Below are 13,579 nucleotides of genomic sequence, written 5' to 3' on the forward strand. Positions count from 1 at the left end.
AGATCATGTTATTGTTATTGCTTGTTCATTATATGACCATATTTGTACACGTACCACAGTTTGAGAACCATAGGTCTACTTTATACGTCTACAGTGGCACCTCAGTTACTTTGGTTGTGAGACGTCAGCTGCCGGAGCTTTATCGTCACACAAAAACAAACTAATTCACAGATGTGAAATTCCGTTCATGTTTTTGAGGTTGTGTTCTTGGCCTGTTCGGTCTCAGTCTTACATATAGCACCTTTACAGTGACACACTTTTATCCCAGCAAGAGAGAAGAAACGTCCAAGAGACACGTCCTGAGAAAATATAGTGCGTTGTAATAGTGCAGTACACGGGTAATGGGCAGAGTTCTGGAGCTCTCACAACATAGCATCATAGTACATTCTGTTGTCTGATACAGTAAAACAAAACAGTCAAGTCAGTAAATCAGAACGACACAAAGTTAGTTTAGTGGAAACAAACCTGTTTCCTGTTAGTTTGGTACATGTATGTAGATTTCGGCACTGAAGCATGACTCAATCAGCATCGAGCTAAGGGACTGCATTTTGATTACATTATATTTAAATGAGCCGTTTGTTAAAGCACTTAATAGAGACTACTTTATTTTGTAAGAGAACCTCAAAGCAGCATAAACTGGCGCGTAAAAGCTGGACTAGGTAACCTACTTATTGATCAGTATTGTCAGCGTAATGTCTCATTTACTCTCGTTTTCTTCAACTTCACAGACGAATGAGTTAGACCATTCTTTGGGCTTTGGGGGGCAAAAGAAGTGATTACATCATTGCATTGTTGTACTAATTCTAGCTTAAGGTTAAAATCAATTGAACCAGAATCATATTGTTTAGCACTTCAGGTTACAGAGAACAAACTGGAGGAGAATGGACAGCGTTTATCCTCTGGGCACCAGCTTCAGTTTAATGGGGACCTTGGGTGAAGTAAACCCGTCGGTTCCAAGCTCCATTGGAATCTAGAAAAACAAGAAAATGTCACAAAAGAGTTCAAATCTGATCCAAGTTCTAATCCTATCATCTCATTGACTCACCTGTGTCTCCCTGCAGGTCTCAAAGCTAAAGTCCTGAAGGACCTTCACGAGAGCGAGCTTCATCATCAGCATAGCAAATCGCAAGCCAATACAGTTCCTCGGGCCGGATCCAAAGGGGAGGAAGGCGTAAGGATCAATGTTGTCTTTGTTCTCTTTGCTAAACCTAAAAAGAGAAAAACGGATTTTAAATTTGTGAGTATTTTGTGGGAGAATCTGGGATAAACTGATCAATACAATCCTCACTGTCTGTACCAGTCCAAAATCACTGAGAATAAAAAGTTATCCAAAAAGTTAGCCCCACACCGGATTACGGTCCCGATCTGGCCCTTCCAACAATTGTGTGTTTTTAGGCTGATTTGTGGAGATAATCTGGCCAAATTGTCCTGTAATATGAGGAGTTGACAGGCTCGATTTTAACGTCAATGGACACATCAGAGCCCATCTCAGCACAAAACAGTCTGCCTCCATGTCACGTTAAATCACGTTCAGTTTCCCTGAGATCGCAAATCCCTGGAATCTCCACCCGAGTGTGTGGTCCTGCGTCTTCAATGGATCGTCTGCTCTGTGCTTTCTCAGGATTAAAATTGGTGACAAAGTTGTGTTGTGTCTGTGGTCTCCCACGTTTGGGGCGGGTTTAAGTCAAGACTGCAAGTCAAACACCTCCACTGTCCGAACTGCACACACTGGTGCCCTTAGTAAGCCGGCTGCCAAGAAGGTATGATATTGGTTATCAGTAACAACTCAAGGTTGTGATTTTTGGGACAGTTTTGGACACAAATGAGTACTTTCGAGACATCCCCAGTAAAATCTGCCATTATTTAGTATAGTACCTTTCAGGCTTGAAGGCCTCAGGCTCGGGCCACAAGGCAGGGTCACGGTGGAGAGCGTAAATTGGTACCATGACGGTGGTTCCCTTAGGTATGGTCACGCCGTTCACTTCAACAGATGTCTTTGTCATTCTCTCCAAGCGACCAGCAACAGGGTAAAGCCTCATTGACTCATTCACCGCCATGTCCAGGTACTCCATCTGCATCAGGCTTTCGTAGGTTGGCTGCGCCTACATTAAGGAGGATTTTTAAAGCAGTGATTCGTTGATAGCACAGCATTGGATGCGGATAAATTTAAATGAAAACTCTAGTTACCTTATTTGGGAAGGTTTCGTCAATCTCCTCTTGCAAGGTCCTCTGGGTGTCGGGGTTGGTTGCCAGGCAATAGGATAAAAAGCTGAGCGTGCTGCTGGTGGTTTCGAAACCAGCAAAGATGAATATCATGGCCTGAGCAAGGATTTCATCATCATTCAGCCCTGCAACACAAACACAAGGTGTCATTTGGAGCAGGTAGGAACTGTGGTGTGGAAATACTCAACATGTCTTGGCTACTCTGACGACTGATTCTGATTTGACCTCCAACAGTCAGTTCACATCTGTCATTCAACCATCCATCCATTTTCTTCCACTTTATCCTCCACTTGAAAGTTATGGGGAGAGCTAGAGCCAGTCTCACCTGACAGGCATGGGACACCCTGGACAGGTGACCAGTCCATCGCAGAGACTAACAATGACTCTCACACTCCCCAGTCTACATGTTTTTGGACTGTGGGAGGAAGCTAGAGTTCCTGGGGAGAACCCAGGTACACTTGAGAACATGCAAACTCCAAACTTATAACATCTGTAAGTACCAGAGATGACATTTCAGGCCTGAGTCCTACTTTCCACGTCTGTGTATGCACTAAAGTCGAGCAGGACAATTTCCTGTCCAGTTGGAGACATGCTCATGTTGTGGACAAAAGGATCATGGACATTTGGGATGCGAGCAACAATTAGAACTATGTTTTCTTGCACTACCTTTTTGGGAACTTTCGTCGTTTGCGTTGTCTTCTGCATTTTGAGAGTTAACCATCAACTGCATGAAGTCCACTCGATTCTGTCCGAGAAAAACAGAGATTGTTGTTTAAGAGACATGATACTAACAAAAATACTACAAAAAATTTCCTAATTTACCTGGTGGTCGTCCTTTTTCCGATCTGATTTGACCATTTTCAGAAAGCTGTAGAAAAATTTAAGTGTCTCAGCGGGGAAAAATGACAAATCCATCTTCTCAAGAAGTGGGCTCAAGAATGGAAACAGAACTGAAATATAAAATAAGTGAAAACATCAAGTAAATCCAGACATCAAGATGACAAAATGGACATGGTGGTTGCAAGAGTTACCAATACTTAAACCAAGTTACAGTATGTATGACATTTTTGTGTGTTCATTTTAGGAGCAGTACCAAAATAACCAGCTCCCAACTTCTCCATTCTTTGCTACACTTCCCTTGATGTACCAGAATGGTACAGTACAGTCAAGCTCAACCTACAACGGTCAGCTGATTGGGCGACAGAAAAGTGTCACTCCCTTGTCATCTGTGTAAATATCCCATGTTGTCGCACCAGTATGACGAGATGTTATGTGGCCATCGGCACAGCCCACACCCCGCCTACCAAGTCAAGGTACTGTTCTCATCTGAAACACAAGCCTGACCCAGGGCTTTACCAATCAAACCTTACCATACTGTACCATACCGAACCGTACCATGACAGTGCTGACTATACTGTGTGCACTACTTGCCCCTTGAACTCATCTCGCCCTTAGATAGTCTTTTGTAACAGGAAACCGAAATTTGTGTCACTTGGACAACCGTACACTACAATTAGCACCAAAGTCCATACAGAAAATCAGCGATTTAATATTACAGGAGATGTCGATCAACTGCTGCTTCCATAAATAAGTTTGTATGTCTTAATTTTTAAATACTTTGTTTTGGATTAACGTCAGTCAGTCAGTCATCATCTAACCGCTTTATCCTCCACCAGAGGGTCGCGGGGGGGTGCTGTGCCAATCTCAGCTACATCTGGCGATAGGCGGGGTACACCCTGGACAGTTTGCCAGTCCATCGCAGGGCCACACACAACTAGAGACAAACAACCATTCACTCTCACACTCACTCCTATGGTCAATTTAGACTGTGGGAGGAAGCCGGAGAACCCGGAGAGAACCCACGCACACACGGGGGAGAACATGCAAACTCCATGCAGAAAAGTCCCTTGTTCCAACCGGGGCTCGAACCCGGGTCTTCTTGCTGCAAGGCGAGAGTGCTAACCACTATACCACCGTGTGACCCTTTTGGATTAACGTGAGTAACACAAATCTACTAAACATGGCAGTAGTAGACCACCAGCTCCTGAGTCCACAAGCACTAAAAACTGCAATTTTCTCTATGGAATCTGGTGCAAAAGAATAAGCAACTTACAAAGCAACACAGCCCTTTCCAACTGGACGCAGGAGTTTGTGTCAGTACCTCAAACAACCACACTTAAAAATACCTGAATGGTCTATTTAAAGTTTCACTTACTGATAAGCAATAACAAAGGATTCAGAAATTGGAATTTGACCATTTTCTTAATGTTTGTCACAAAAGGATCATTCGGATGATTGATGGAATCGATGTCCACGCTGAAAGCAGTGCTGGTCACAACATCCATACTATAAGGTCCAAATACTCTGCAAAAAAATGGCAAACCAAGAATTCAAACTGATAATTAATGACTAAGATAAGGAAAAAACAGTAGTACAAAGAGCTCTACTCACTCTTTCACCTCTATGATATCATCACTGTCCACTGTCTTGTGAAGACTCCTCATCATGTTATCCGAGTGCTTCAACATGATTGTGTACATCTGAATCATGAGGACATTAAATGGTTTACTATTTGCACACAGGTAGCAACTAGTAACCACAACAAGAGTGAAAGAAAAATCACACAAGGGTTTTTGACCTCTTTCAGTCGGCCACTGGTGAATGACGGAGAGAGCACACTGCGAATCCTCTTCCATTTCTCGTCCTCTGTGATTGACACAGCGTCACGTAAAGGTCCATTCAGGCCAAAATCCTGCACACACCCACGGAGGACCATGCTGTCATTTCAAGGAGTTCTTTGGTCATAAGACACTAACCTTTTTATTTCTTACCCGTCTGTTGGTGAAGACAGAATAACACTCCTTCACCAGGATGGTTTTGATCATACTGGTGTCCATCACAGCCAGGAGAGGCATTCGACCGTCATACAGCCTGGAAATGCATCAGACTGTTCAACTCATTTACATGTGTTTGTTTAAAAAGTTGGTTGGTTGATTGGGTACTTGGGTTGGCTGAATATGGTTGATTGGAGAACCAGTTGGTTTATTTGGTTGGATGGGTTAGTTTGTTGGTTATTTGTTTGGTTGCTAGGTTAGTTGAGTTAGTTGGGGTGGTGGGCTTAATTTGTTTGGATGGACAGATGGTTTGTTGTTGGTTGGTGGGTCAGGTGATGTCGCAGCCGTCCGAGGCGATTGATTTCCTGTTTCAAAAGATGTTTGACTTGTTTATTATTTAAGAAAATATACATTTTGGAATGAAAGCTAAATTAAGAATAGTTTATTTAGCAAATAGTATAATATTGTCTATGCTAAGACTGCTTTGTTTTTGCTACCTGGGAGGGGTCTGTGTGCGGGCTTTGCACACGGCCCAGGTGTGCAAAGGTGTGTGTTTGTCAGGTAAAGCAAAATGTCAAGGGAAAGAGGCGGTGGTTGAAAAAAGTCTTTCGACCACTTTCTTAAGTTCACTCATTGCTTAAAATGGTTTATTCATTTCCCAGTAGTATGTCCTTAATTTTGGAGCTTTTGGAGTTTTTGTTCAGTTTTTGAATCATAAAATAAATATAATCATTTTTTTGAAGTTGCAAGTTTTTTTTAAATCAATGGAAGCGAGTCGAGCTGATCCCACCTGCTGTACCCACGGCCGAGACAGGTGAGTTTTTATGGGTGATTTCAATGAACCGGTGGGTAGATCAATTAATGTTATGTTTATTGATTGGTTATATGGTTACTTGGTTAGTGGGGTGTTGGTTGGATGGTTATTTAGGTTGGTTGGATGGGTAGTGGATTTGTTTGATGGTTTATTGTTGTGTTGGTTGGTTAGTTGGTTTGTGTTGTTTGGCTGGCTGGTGGAGTTTTGATGGGTTGATTGCTTGGTTGGTTGGTTAGATATGTTGAGCAGGTTGGTTGAATGGTTAATTTGTTTGATGGAATGTTTATTGGCAGATTAGTTGGTTGGTTGGACTGTGTCAGGCTGGTTGGTGAAGCGTTGATTGGTTGGTTGGATTGTTTATTGGCAGGTTAGTTGGTTGGTTGGGCTGTGTCAGGCTGGTTGGTGGAGTGTTGATTGATATGTTGGTTGAATGGTTGGCTGGATGATTTGTTTGATGGTTGGATGATTTACTGGTTGATGATTGGTTGGTTGTCTGATACATTCTTTATCAACTAATACTCTACACTCACCCCCACATCCTGCCGTACTTCTGAAAGTTCTCCATATCAAAGTATTGGATGCCCTGAGAAAATGAAGTGACACAAGTGTCAGAGGCAAGGAATTGTGAAAGCCATCATCATTCACTGAGATCACTGGACCAATCAGGGCAAATGAGTCTCACCTTGGCGTAGCCCAGAAATGTCCCAATGAAGGGCAGAGGCTTGGGTCCTTTGATGCCTAGATTCTTGAAGTGGCCATACGGAGCATATCCATATCTGGAGATTAAAAGCAGGATTAGAAAATGTTCCCAAGAAAGTGAACCATTTTTCTACTGTGCCGCAGTCACCTACTGTATTTGTAACACACAGACTAATCCAAAAATGGGAAAAAAAGCCCAACTATTCCTTTATGCTCACACTGGGCGTGTACACAATGCAATAGAATCTTGGTGTGGGAGTGAAACATGATCTCCTTTTCTCTCCTTCACCTGCTGCACCCTCTCAACAATCACCCCTGCCCTACTATTATTATTGTTCAATACTTATTATATACTTGTAATGTGTCTATACTAAATAAAAAACTAGTTTATACTAGTGTTTATGGAAATAGATTCACAATTCAGTTTCAAGTTTTTTCCCCGGAATTGTAAGACTTAGGTCGCAATTGAGATTAAAGTCAAAATTGTGAGTTTTTTTCCTCAAGAATTGAAGTCAGAATTCTGATTTTCTTTTACAATTCTCACTTTTTATTCTCAGAATTGTGACGTTAATCTCAGAATCTTCCATAACAGTGAATAATCGTCACTGTAGAATAATTGACAGCTGTAGTTGCAGCGCTGCATTAAACCTTTAGATGTGCCTTCAAAAAGTTACATTAACACGACACCATGAAAAGTTATTTAACTACATGATAACTGACAAACTCACTTTATCTTATTATATTTACGTATTTTCTGCTCCTGTTGTTGGCGGAAACTTTACAACACTTACGCTAAGATGAGGGCAACGAGAAACACGATTAAAGTCCACGTCTCGATGGAAAAGTCCGGGAGAAACGCCATCGTCTCCGCTCCTGTCCGCTGCTGTCAATCACGTCAGCTGACTGAGCTGCCGTTATAGTTACGTGCAGAGGAAGAAGAGGAAGGGGGAGGAGCCAGAGAAGAATTAAAAACATGTTATGCAACACATGACGCTTCACTGTCACATGACCTTTACCTGCACTAGCCAAAGTGACATCATCCATTTTAGTCTCTGGACCGGAACTATTAAAGGGATATTAACAATTAAACTGATAACTTCATATTTAAATATAACAGGGCAGAGACGTTTCATTTCAATCTCCATTGTTTTGTAATTGTAGTAAGTTTCTGCTGATTATTTCTGACTATATTTTTTAGTTTTTTGCTAAAAAATCTTTTTTGAAATGTCTGTTGTACAGTTTACATTTTGTTTTATTTTCAATTTCTGGTGAACCATTTTTAAAAATCAGATGTTTTGTTTTCCAATATCTTAGTAAAGGTTTTAAAATGTTATATTTTCTTAAATTTCTGCAATGAAAGTTTTATAATAGAATTTGTAATGTACAGTTTATATTTTTTTTCAATTTCTGGTGTAAAGTTCAAAAATGTTTGCGTTTTTTTATTAAATTATTTCTCAATTCTATTTTTAACTGACTATGATGTAAAGTCTTGATATTTGTCTTTTTACCATTTCCGATATAATGCTGTGAAACCTTTTGATGTTTTATTATACAGTTTGTGATGTTACATTTTATAGTTTAGATCTTTTTTTCCAAATATGTCTGATGTAAATCGTTTGACATGTTTGAGAAAACATTTTTAGGAATTTCTTTAATGTCATTTTTGATGAAAGCTTTTTCAGTTGGTGGTAGTTGGTAGTTTTATTGGTAGTTTTATTGTAATTCCACTGTGTGTTCTCTCGTTATCTCCATCGATGGATATTTTTGGATAGAATCTGTCACACAGGTCGCTGCAGTTAACTTTAGTCTCGTTCAGTCCTGATAAACCTTCACCTTAACAACCACTGATCTTTGTCACTCTGCTCTTACATCATATTCTTTGTGGCTGTAAAAGTAAAAGCCCTGGTTTACTCTCTGGAGAACAGAGAAACCTTCTTATTTTTCTGTAAAGTTAAAGGTCAGTGAGTCGTCCACATGTCTGAGCATGTATGGAATCAGAGGAAACTAAAAACAAATGTTTCTATTATAGACTGTGTATTCAAAAGAGAACTGTATTGATTGATTGGAATTTGACAATAGTTTTCTGTTAGTGTGTAAATGTTGTTTTTTTTAAATGAATGGGATTTTTGTGAACTATTTATCATTCCATATCAAAGTAAACATTTTTATTTTGAAAATCTGAGAAATATAGCCACGAACATCGTTGTTAAGGTCACATTACTCACCTCTGCTGCACTGTAACAAAAAAGTGAGCAATAAATTCAAACAATAAGTTGACATAGAAGTGTGAAATATAGGAACAATAAAAGTGAATGTGTGATATTGAGAGGAAACAACTGAAATATCAATGTGGGAAAAGTGCAGTACAAGAAATTGTAAAGGTATTAAAAGTCAAAATCTACTTCAAAAAAGAAAAGAAAGAAAGCCCCCACATGTCAACAACTGATTGATTGATTGGTTTAGATTTGATATTTATGATGCCACACCTGTGAAATCCCCTCGTTACAACAGCAACGGCTCAGAGGTCGACATTTATCAAATTCCATTTATGGAGATTCTACATGATTCATCAACATTTTTTGAATGAATGAAAGACGGAAACAACAACATGAGACACAATAAAGTGACTGAGGCAAAGAAAAACGTAACTATTTGCAAACAGTTGATGTTATTAAATGATTGGTGTCAGTGAGAGAAGACGTTAAAGTAACAAACTGACGTGAAACCTATTCTAGAAAAATAGTGAACGGTTCTATACATCCACCAACCAAATGACTGCCAAATAGTGAACTATTCTATCAAATCATCAAAAGAGTTAAAAAAAGAAGAAAGCTAATAAAATCAATAGTTTACATACTGTGTCTCATAATTGGTTTGCAAGTTGTACATTTTACTTTTAAGAAGATATTTGACTTGTTTCAGTCAGTTTTAATTCTTTTGTTTGACGTTGACACAAATTGAATTCCACACACACTGAAGCAGCCACTAACACTTTTATTTCCCGAACTGAGTCATCGCTGGTTGACTTGTTTTTAACTCATTTGTTATTTGGTCCATAAACTGTTGGAAAATGTTGAAACATTTTTCCCAAACCTTGAAATGAAGACATTTCCAAATGTCTTGTTTGGTCCCCAGACCAGAATTATTCACTTTTAATGATTTCTTTGTTATATGGAGCAAAGTAATCAGTTCAAAAGTGATGTAATTATCAAAATAGTTAATCAAACAATCAGTTGGTTGATTATCACAAACATTCACAGCTGAACAGGTCTTATGACTGTGTGTGTGTTATTGAGTGGGCAGTGTGTGCTGCTGAGTCATGCAGGGCAGAGGTGAAAACATTGTGTGAGGGTGAATTATGACTAATAAAGTTAGTATTCACCAGCAGAGGGCAGTGCAGGGTCAGGCAGCTGTAGAAAATGACAGTCAGATGAAACTTCCTCAGTTCAGTTTATTCTGGATAGAACACAAAATATTATGAATAAACATAACATTAAAATGCAAGCTGAAAAAAGAGGTCACATGACATAGCTGGTTGACAACACCATGTTGGCAGGAAAATGAACAGTGTACATGTCGCTTTCAAACCGTTCACTGCTCACTCTAAATCCATGGAGATCAGTCAAAATATCTCAAAACCTGACAGAATGAATTCGCCTGACTCTTATACTGCCCCCTGGTGCTTTATCACGTGTATGGCAACAGCTGGAATGGACATAAAAGTCATAAAAGTCCCCTCATGACTCTGTGGAAAATGATTGAAAATCACAATAAAAGTAAACAAAATAAACCAACCAAATGACTGGATCGGATTTTTCTAATTTAACATCTTCACTGTCATTGTGACGGTGAAATGTCTTGTTGTGTGGAGATTGGGGGGCTTTCTCCACTGCCCCCTACTGTCTGTCAGTGGAAAAGTAGTCTTTCAAGAACAGGGCCACCGACCCTTCAGAGTTGGGTCAGGGTTAGAGATCTTCAGGGTTAGACCCTTAAGAGCTGGTTTAGAGATCTTCAGGGTTATGCCCTTCAGAGTTGGGTTAGGGTTAGAGATCTTCAGGGTTAGACCTCTCAGAGTTAGTTTAGAGATCTTCAGGGTTATGCCCTTCAGGTTGGGGCAGGGTTAGAGATCTTCAGGGTTAGACCCTTCAGAGTTAGTTTAGAGATCTTCAGGGTTATGCCCTTCAGAGTTGGGTCAGGGTTAGAGATCTTCAGGTTAGACCCTTCAGAGTTAGTTTAGAGATCTTCAGGGTTGCCCTTCAGAGTTGGGTCAGGGTTAGACCCTTCAGTTAGTTTAGAGATCTTCAGGGTTATGCCCTTCAGAGTTGGGTTAGGGTTAGAGATCTTCAGGGTTAGACCCTTCAGAGTTAGTTTAGAGATCTTCAGGGTTATGCCCTTCAGAGTTGGGTCAGGGTTAGAGATCTTCAGGGTTAGACCCTTCAGAGTTAGTTTAGAGATCTTCAGGGTTATGCCCTTCAGAGTTGGGTTAGGGTTAGAGATCTCCAGGGTTAAACCCTTCAGAGATCTCTTCATTTCTGCATCAGTAACCTTGACCTCACGGTCTACTTCAAATAGACGTGAATGCGCACATACCAGGATCAGTTACACCCGACTTGACTAAGCCACGCCTTCTGGTATGATTTCCGTGTAACAGACAGAATAAACTTAGTATCGTAGATTGAGACTGGAGGAGCAGAAACCACAGGCGTGGTCAAGCCGTCAACCCTGACAGGAAGATCACGCGTCCGTAACAGCTGATAAGGAAGGCACATGATCACCTCACCTCAGGTTACAGTTCTGAGGAAGGCAGAAGATACACAGTCAAAGTGGTTAGACAAGGTAAAACTTACTGTTGTGTTTTTCTTTTGATGTAAAAAAAGTGTCTTGTCGCTGTTTTTGTCAGATTATGGAGATCTTTTATGAATGTTTCTGCTCAATGTCTCTGAAAGCTTGATAAGATAAGATCATCCTTTGACACTGTATCGACCATGAGTCCCTGAGGTTTGTTACGGACTGTAAAGTATCGACACACCATTGTGAGTACTACTCTCAGGAGCCTGTTGCTCCAAAGTAGAATTAAGACCCTGGATTTCCACTGGACGCGGAACGGCCGCGGAACGGCCGTGGCGCGGTAGCCGTTGCAAATAGCTTCCATTCTAATCAATGTGAGCATTCCCACCGGCCGCGTTGCGGCGCGGATCAGGAGCGGCCATGAAGCGGCTCGCCGCGCCGCAGCGCTATCGATAGGAATCAGTTCTATTTTTTCCGTTGCCGCTGCTGAACCTCGTAAATTTCAACGAAGCAGATCGCACAAGACAGGAAGTCCGACACAGTATCAAAATAAAACACAATACGCAGGTCTGACTTAATCCTAGTTTTGTGCAACAGGCCCTAGGTGAGATGTTCCTGCTCATTGGTACTGTACTTTGTAAGCTGCACACCTACATTTGTGAGTGAGTGTGAGCTCACTGTCTCTCTGTCTGTCTCTCTCTCTCTGTCTCTCTCTCTGTCTCAGAAGATGATTGGTTGTGTGGAGGAAGACGAGGACACAGCAGAGTCTCCAGGACACAGCTGTCTCTCTGTGAAGTCTAACCAGTCCAAACTGTTACCTCCGGACTTCAGTAATGAACCTGGCGCCTCAGACACAAAGTGAGAGAGCTTCTTCAGTCATATCATTGGCTGTGTTCCTGTTGTGTCTGATCGTCATAGAAACCGAAACACATTTCTCAAACCAGTTTCTCTTCATTCTCACTGCAGCACCAAGTCAACTCAGTTTATTTAGAGACAGGTGATTTTCCAGAATTCTCACGTCATTTCTCTGTAGAATCAAGCAAAGCAGTTCAAAGCTTATTTATAAGAAACTCAAATAAATGACTTAAATTAACCAACACAACAAGTACACAATGAATTTAGCAACCTTAAAATCCAAACTGACAATGTTGTACACAAAACCCTAACTTTAAAAAGAACACAAGTCCAGTGCAAACAAAACCAAATCAATTATTCATGAACAGTTCATTTCAGTCCTCCACTTATGAACCAACGACATCAGAACTAGAATCTTTCCTGAACAAAGTCATGAATCCCATTCCTGTCACAGGCAGGAGGTCCATCACTTTGATTCTTCTTCACTAAACAAACATGAAAGCATCATGTCCACTGGCTAACCTGGTTTGTTAGTATTAGCATACCAGACCTAAACCTGCAGGTCAGGTCTACTCTGGAGGTCCCACTGACCACTGAGGCTTCATCATCAGTGATGGATGTGATGTTTGTGTTTGCAGACGTCAGAACCAGAGACGGAGACCAGAGTCTCCGGGACCCAGCGGTCTGTCTCTGAAGAGTGACTGGTCCAAAGATCAACCCCCAACCTTCAGTCATGAACCTGGAGCCTCAAACACAAAGTAAAGAGACACATTGTCCAGCAACACACACACACACACACACGCACACACACACACACACACACACACACACACACACACACACACACGAGTGACGAGTCAGAGAGCTTTAGAACTTTACAACAGTCCATCAGAACCACTGTGAGACGAAGATGTAAGGACATCAACCCAGAATGTCTCACAAGTTTGTCTCGTGTCTCCAGTCGTCACTGAGCTCAATGTTTGCTTCAGTTCATGAAGTTCAACAAACGACCTTGAGGGACGAGGGTTTTTATTCACTGACCGTCTCAGCCACACACATGTCCACCTGTCCCCGACATGTCAGTTATAAAGAAATGTCTTCACAGACACATGTCCACCTGTCCCCGACATGTCAGTGATGAAGAAATGTCTTCACAGAAACCAGTTTGCTGTTTCTGTGGACGAGCAGACGTCCCGCTGTCCTCTGTGTCAGGACGTCCTGAAGGATCCACTCTCCACCAGCTGCGGTCACTGGTTCTGCAGACGCTGCATCTCCTCATACTGGGACCAGTCTGGTTCACCAGGAGACTCCTGCTGTCCCCAGTGTGGACAGGGACCCAGACCAATACCAGGACCACAGACACAGA

General features: G+C 41.3%; 1 protein-coding gene and 1 long non-coding RNA gene across 2 annotated transcripts; one reads left to right on the plus strand and one right to left on the minus strand.

Annotated features, from left to right (window-relative positions):
* Positions 1–300: 300 nt before the first annotated feature.
* LOC122777362 (cytochrome P450 3A27-like) lies at positions 301–7,488 on the minus strand. Its single transcript, XM_044038549.1, has 13 exons — positions 7,362–7,488; positions 6,554–6,647; positions 6,402–6,454; positions 5,055–5,154; positions 4,862–4,975; positions 4,675–4,763; positions 4,439–4,587; positions 3,046–3,173; positions 2,890–2,968; positions 2,188–2,348; positions 1,876–2,102; positions 1,046–1,208; positions 301–970 (listed from the first exon to the last, which is right to left on the minus strand). Exons 1-13 carry the CDS (start codon positions 7,430–7,432, stop codon positions 893–895), a joined length of 1,506 nt encoding a protein of 501 aa, XP_043894484.1. The 5' UTR covers positions 7,433–7,488; the 3' UTR covers positions 301–892.
* A 4,610-nt stretch (positions 7,489–12,098) lies between these two features.
* On the plus strand, positions 12,099–13,392 carry LOC122777831. The gene is made up of 3 exons (XR_006361367.1): positions 12,099–12,216; positions 12,852–12,971; positions 13,371–13,392. It is a non-coding gene; the product is annotated as an uncharacterized LOC122777831 (long non-coding RNA).
* Positions 13,393–13,579: the final 187 nt, after the last annotated feature.

The sequence above is a fragment of the Solea senegalensis genome, linkage group LG11 (assembly GCF_019176455.1).
Source record: "Solea senegalensis isolate Sse05_10M linkage group LG11, IFAPA_SoseM_1, whole genome shotgun sequence".
Taxonomy (NCBI): Eukaryota; Metazoa; Chordata; class Actinopteri; order Pleuronectiformes; family Soleidae; genus Solea; species Solea senegalensis.

Excerpts from the sequence above, each read along its gene's own strand:
- LOC122777362 (XM_044038549.1), bottom strand. The coding sequence starts at position 7,432 with ATGGCGTTTCTCCCGGACTTTTCCATCGAGACGTGGACTTTAATCGTG. Across the intron at positions 5,155-6,401 it reads AAGTACGGCAGGATGTGGGG|GCTGTATGACGGTCGAATGC; the intron begins GTGAGTGTAGAG and ends ATGCATTTCCAG. Across the intron at positions 2,103-2,187 it reads ACGAAACCTTCCCAAATAAG|GCGCAGCCAACCTACGAAAG; the intron begins GTAACTAGAGTT and ends TCCTTAATGTAG.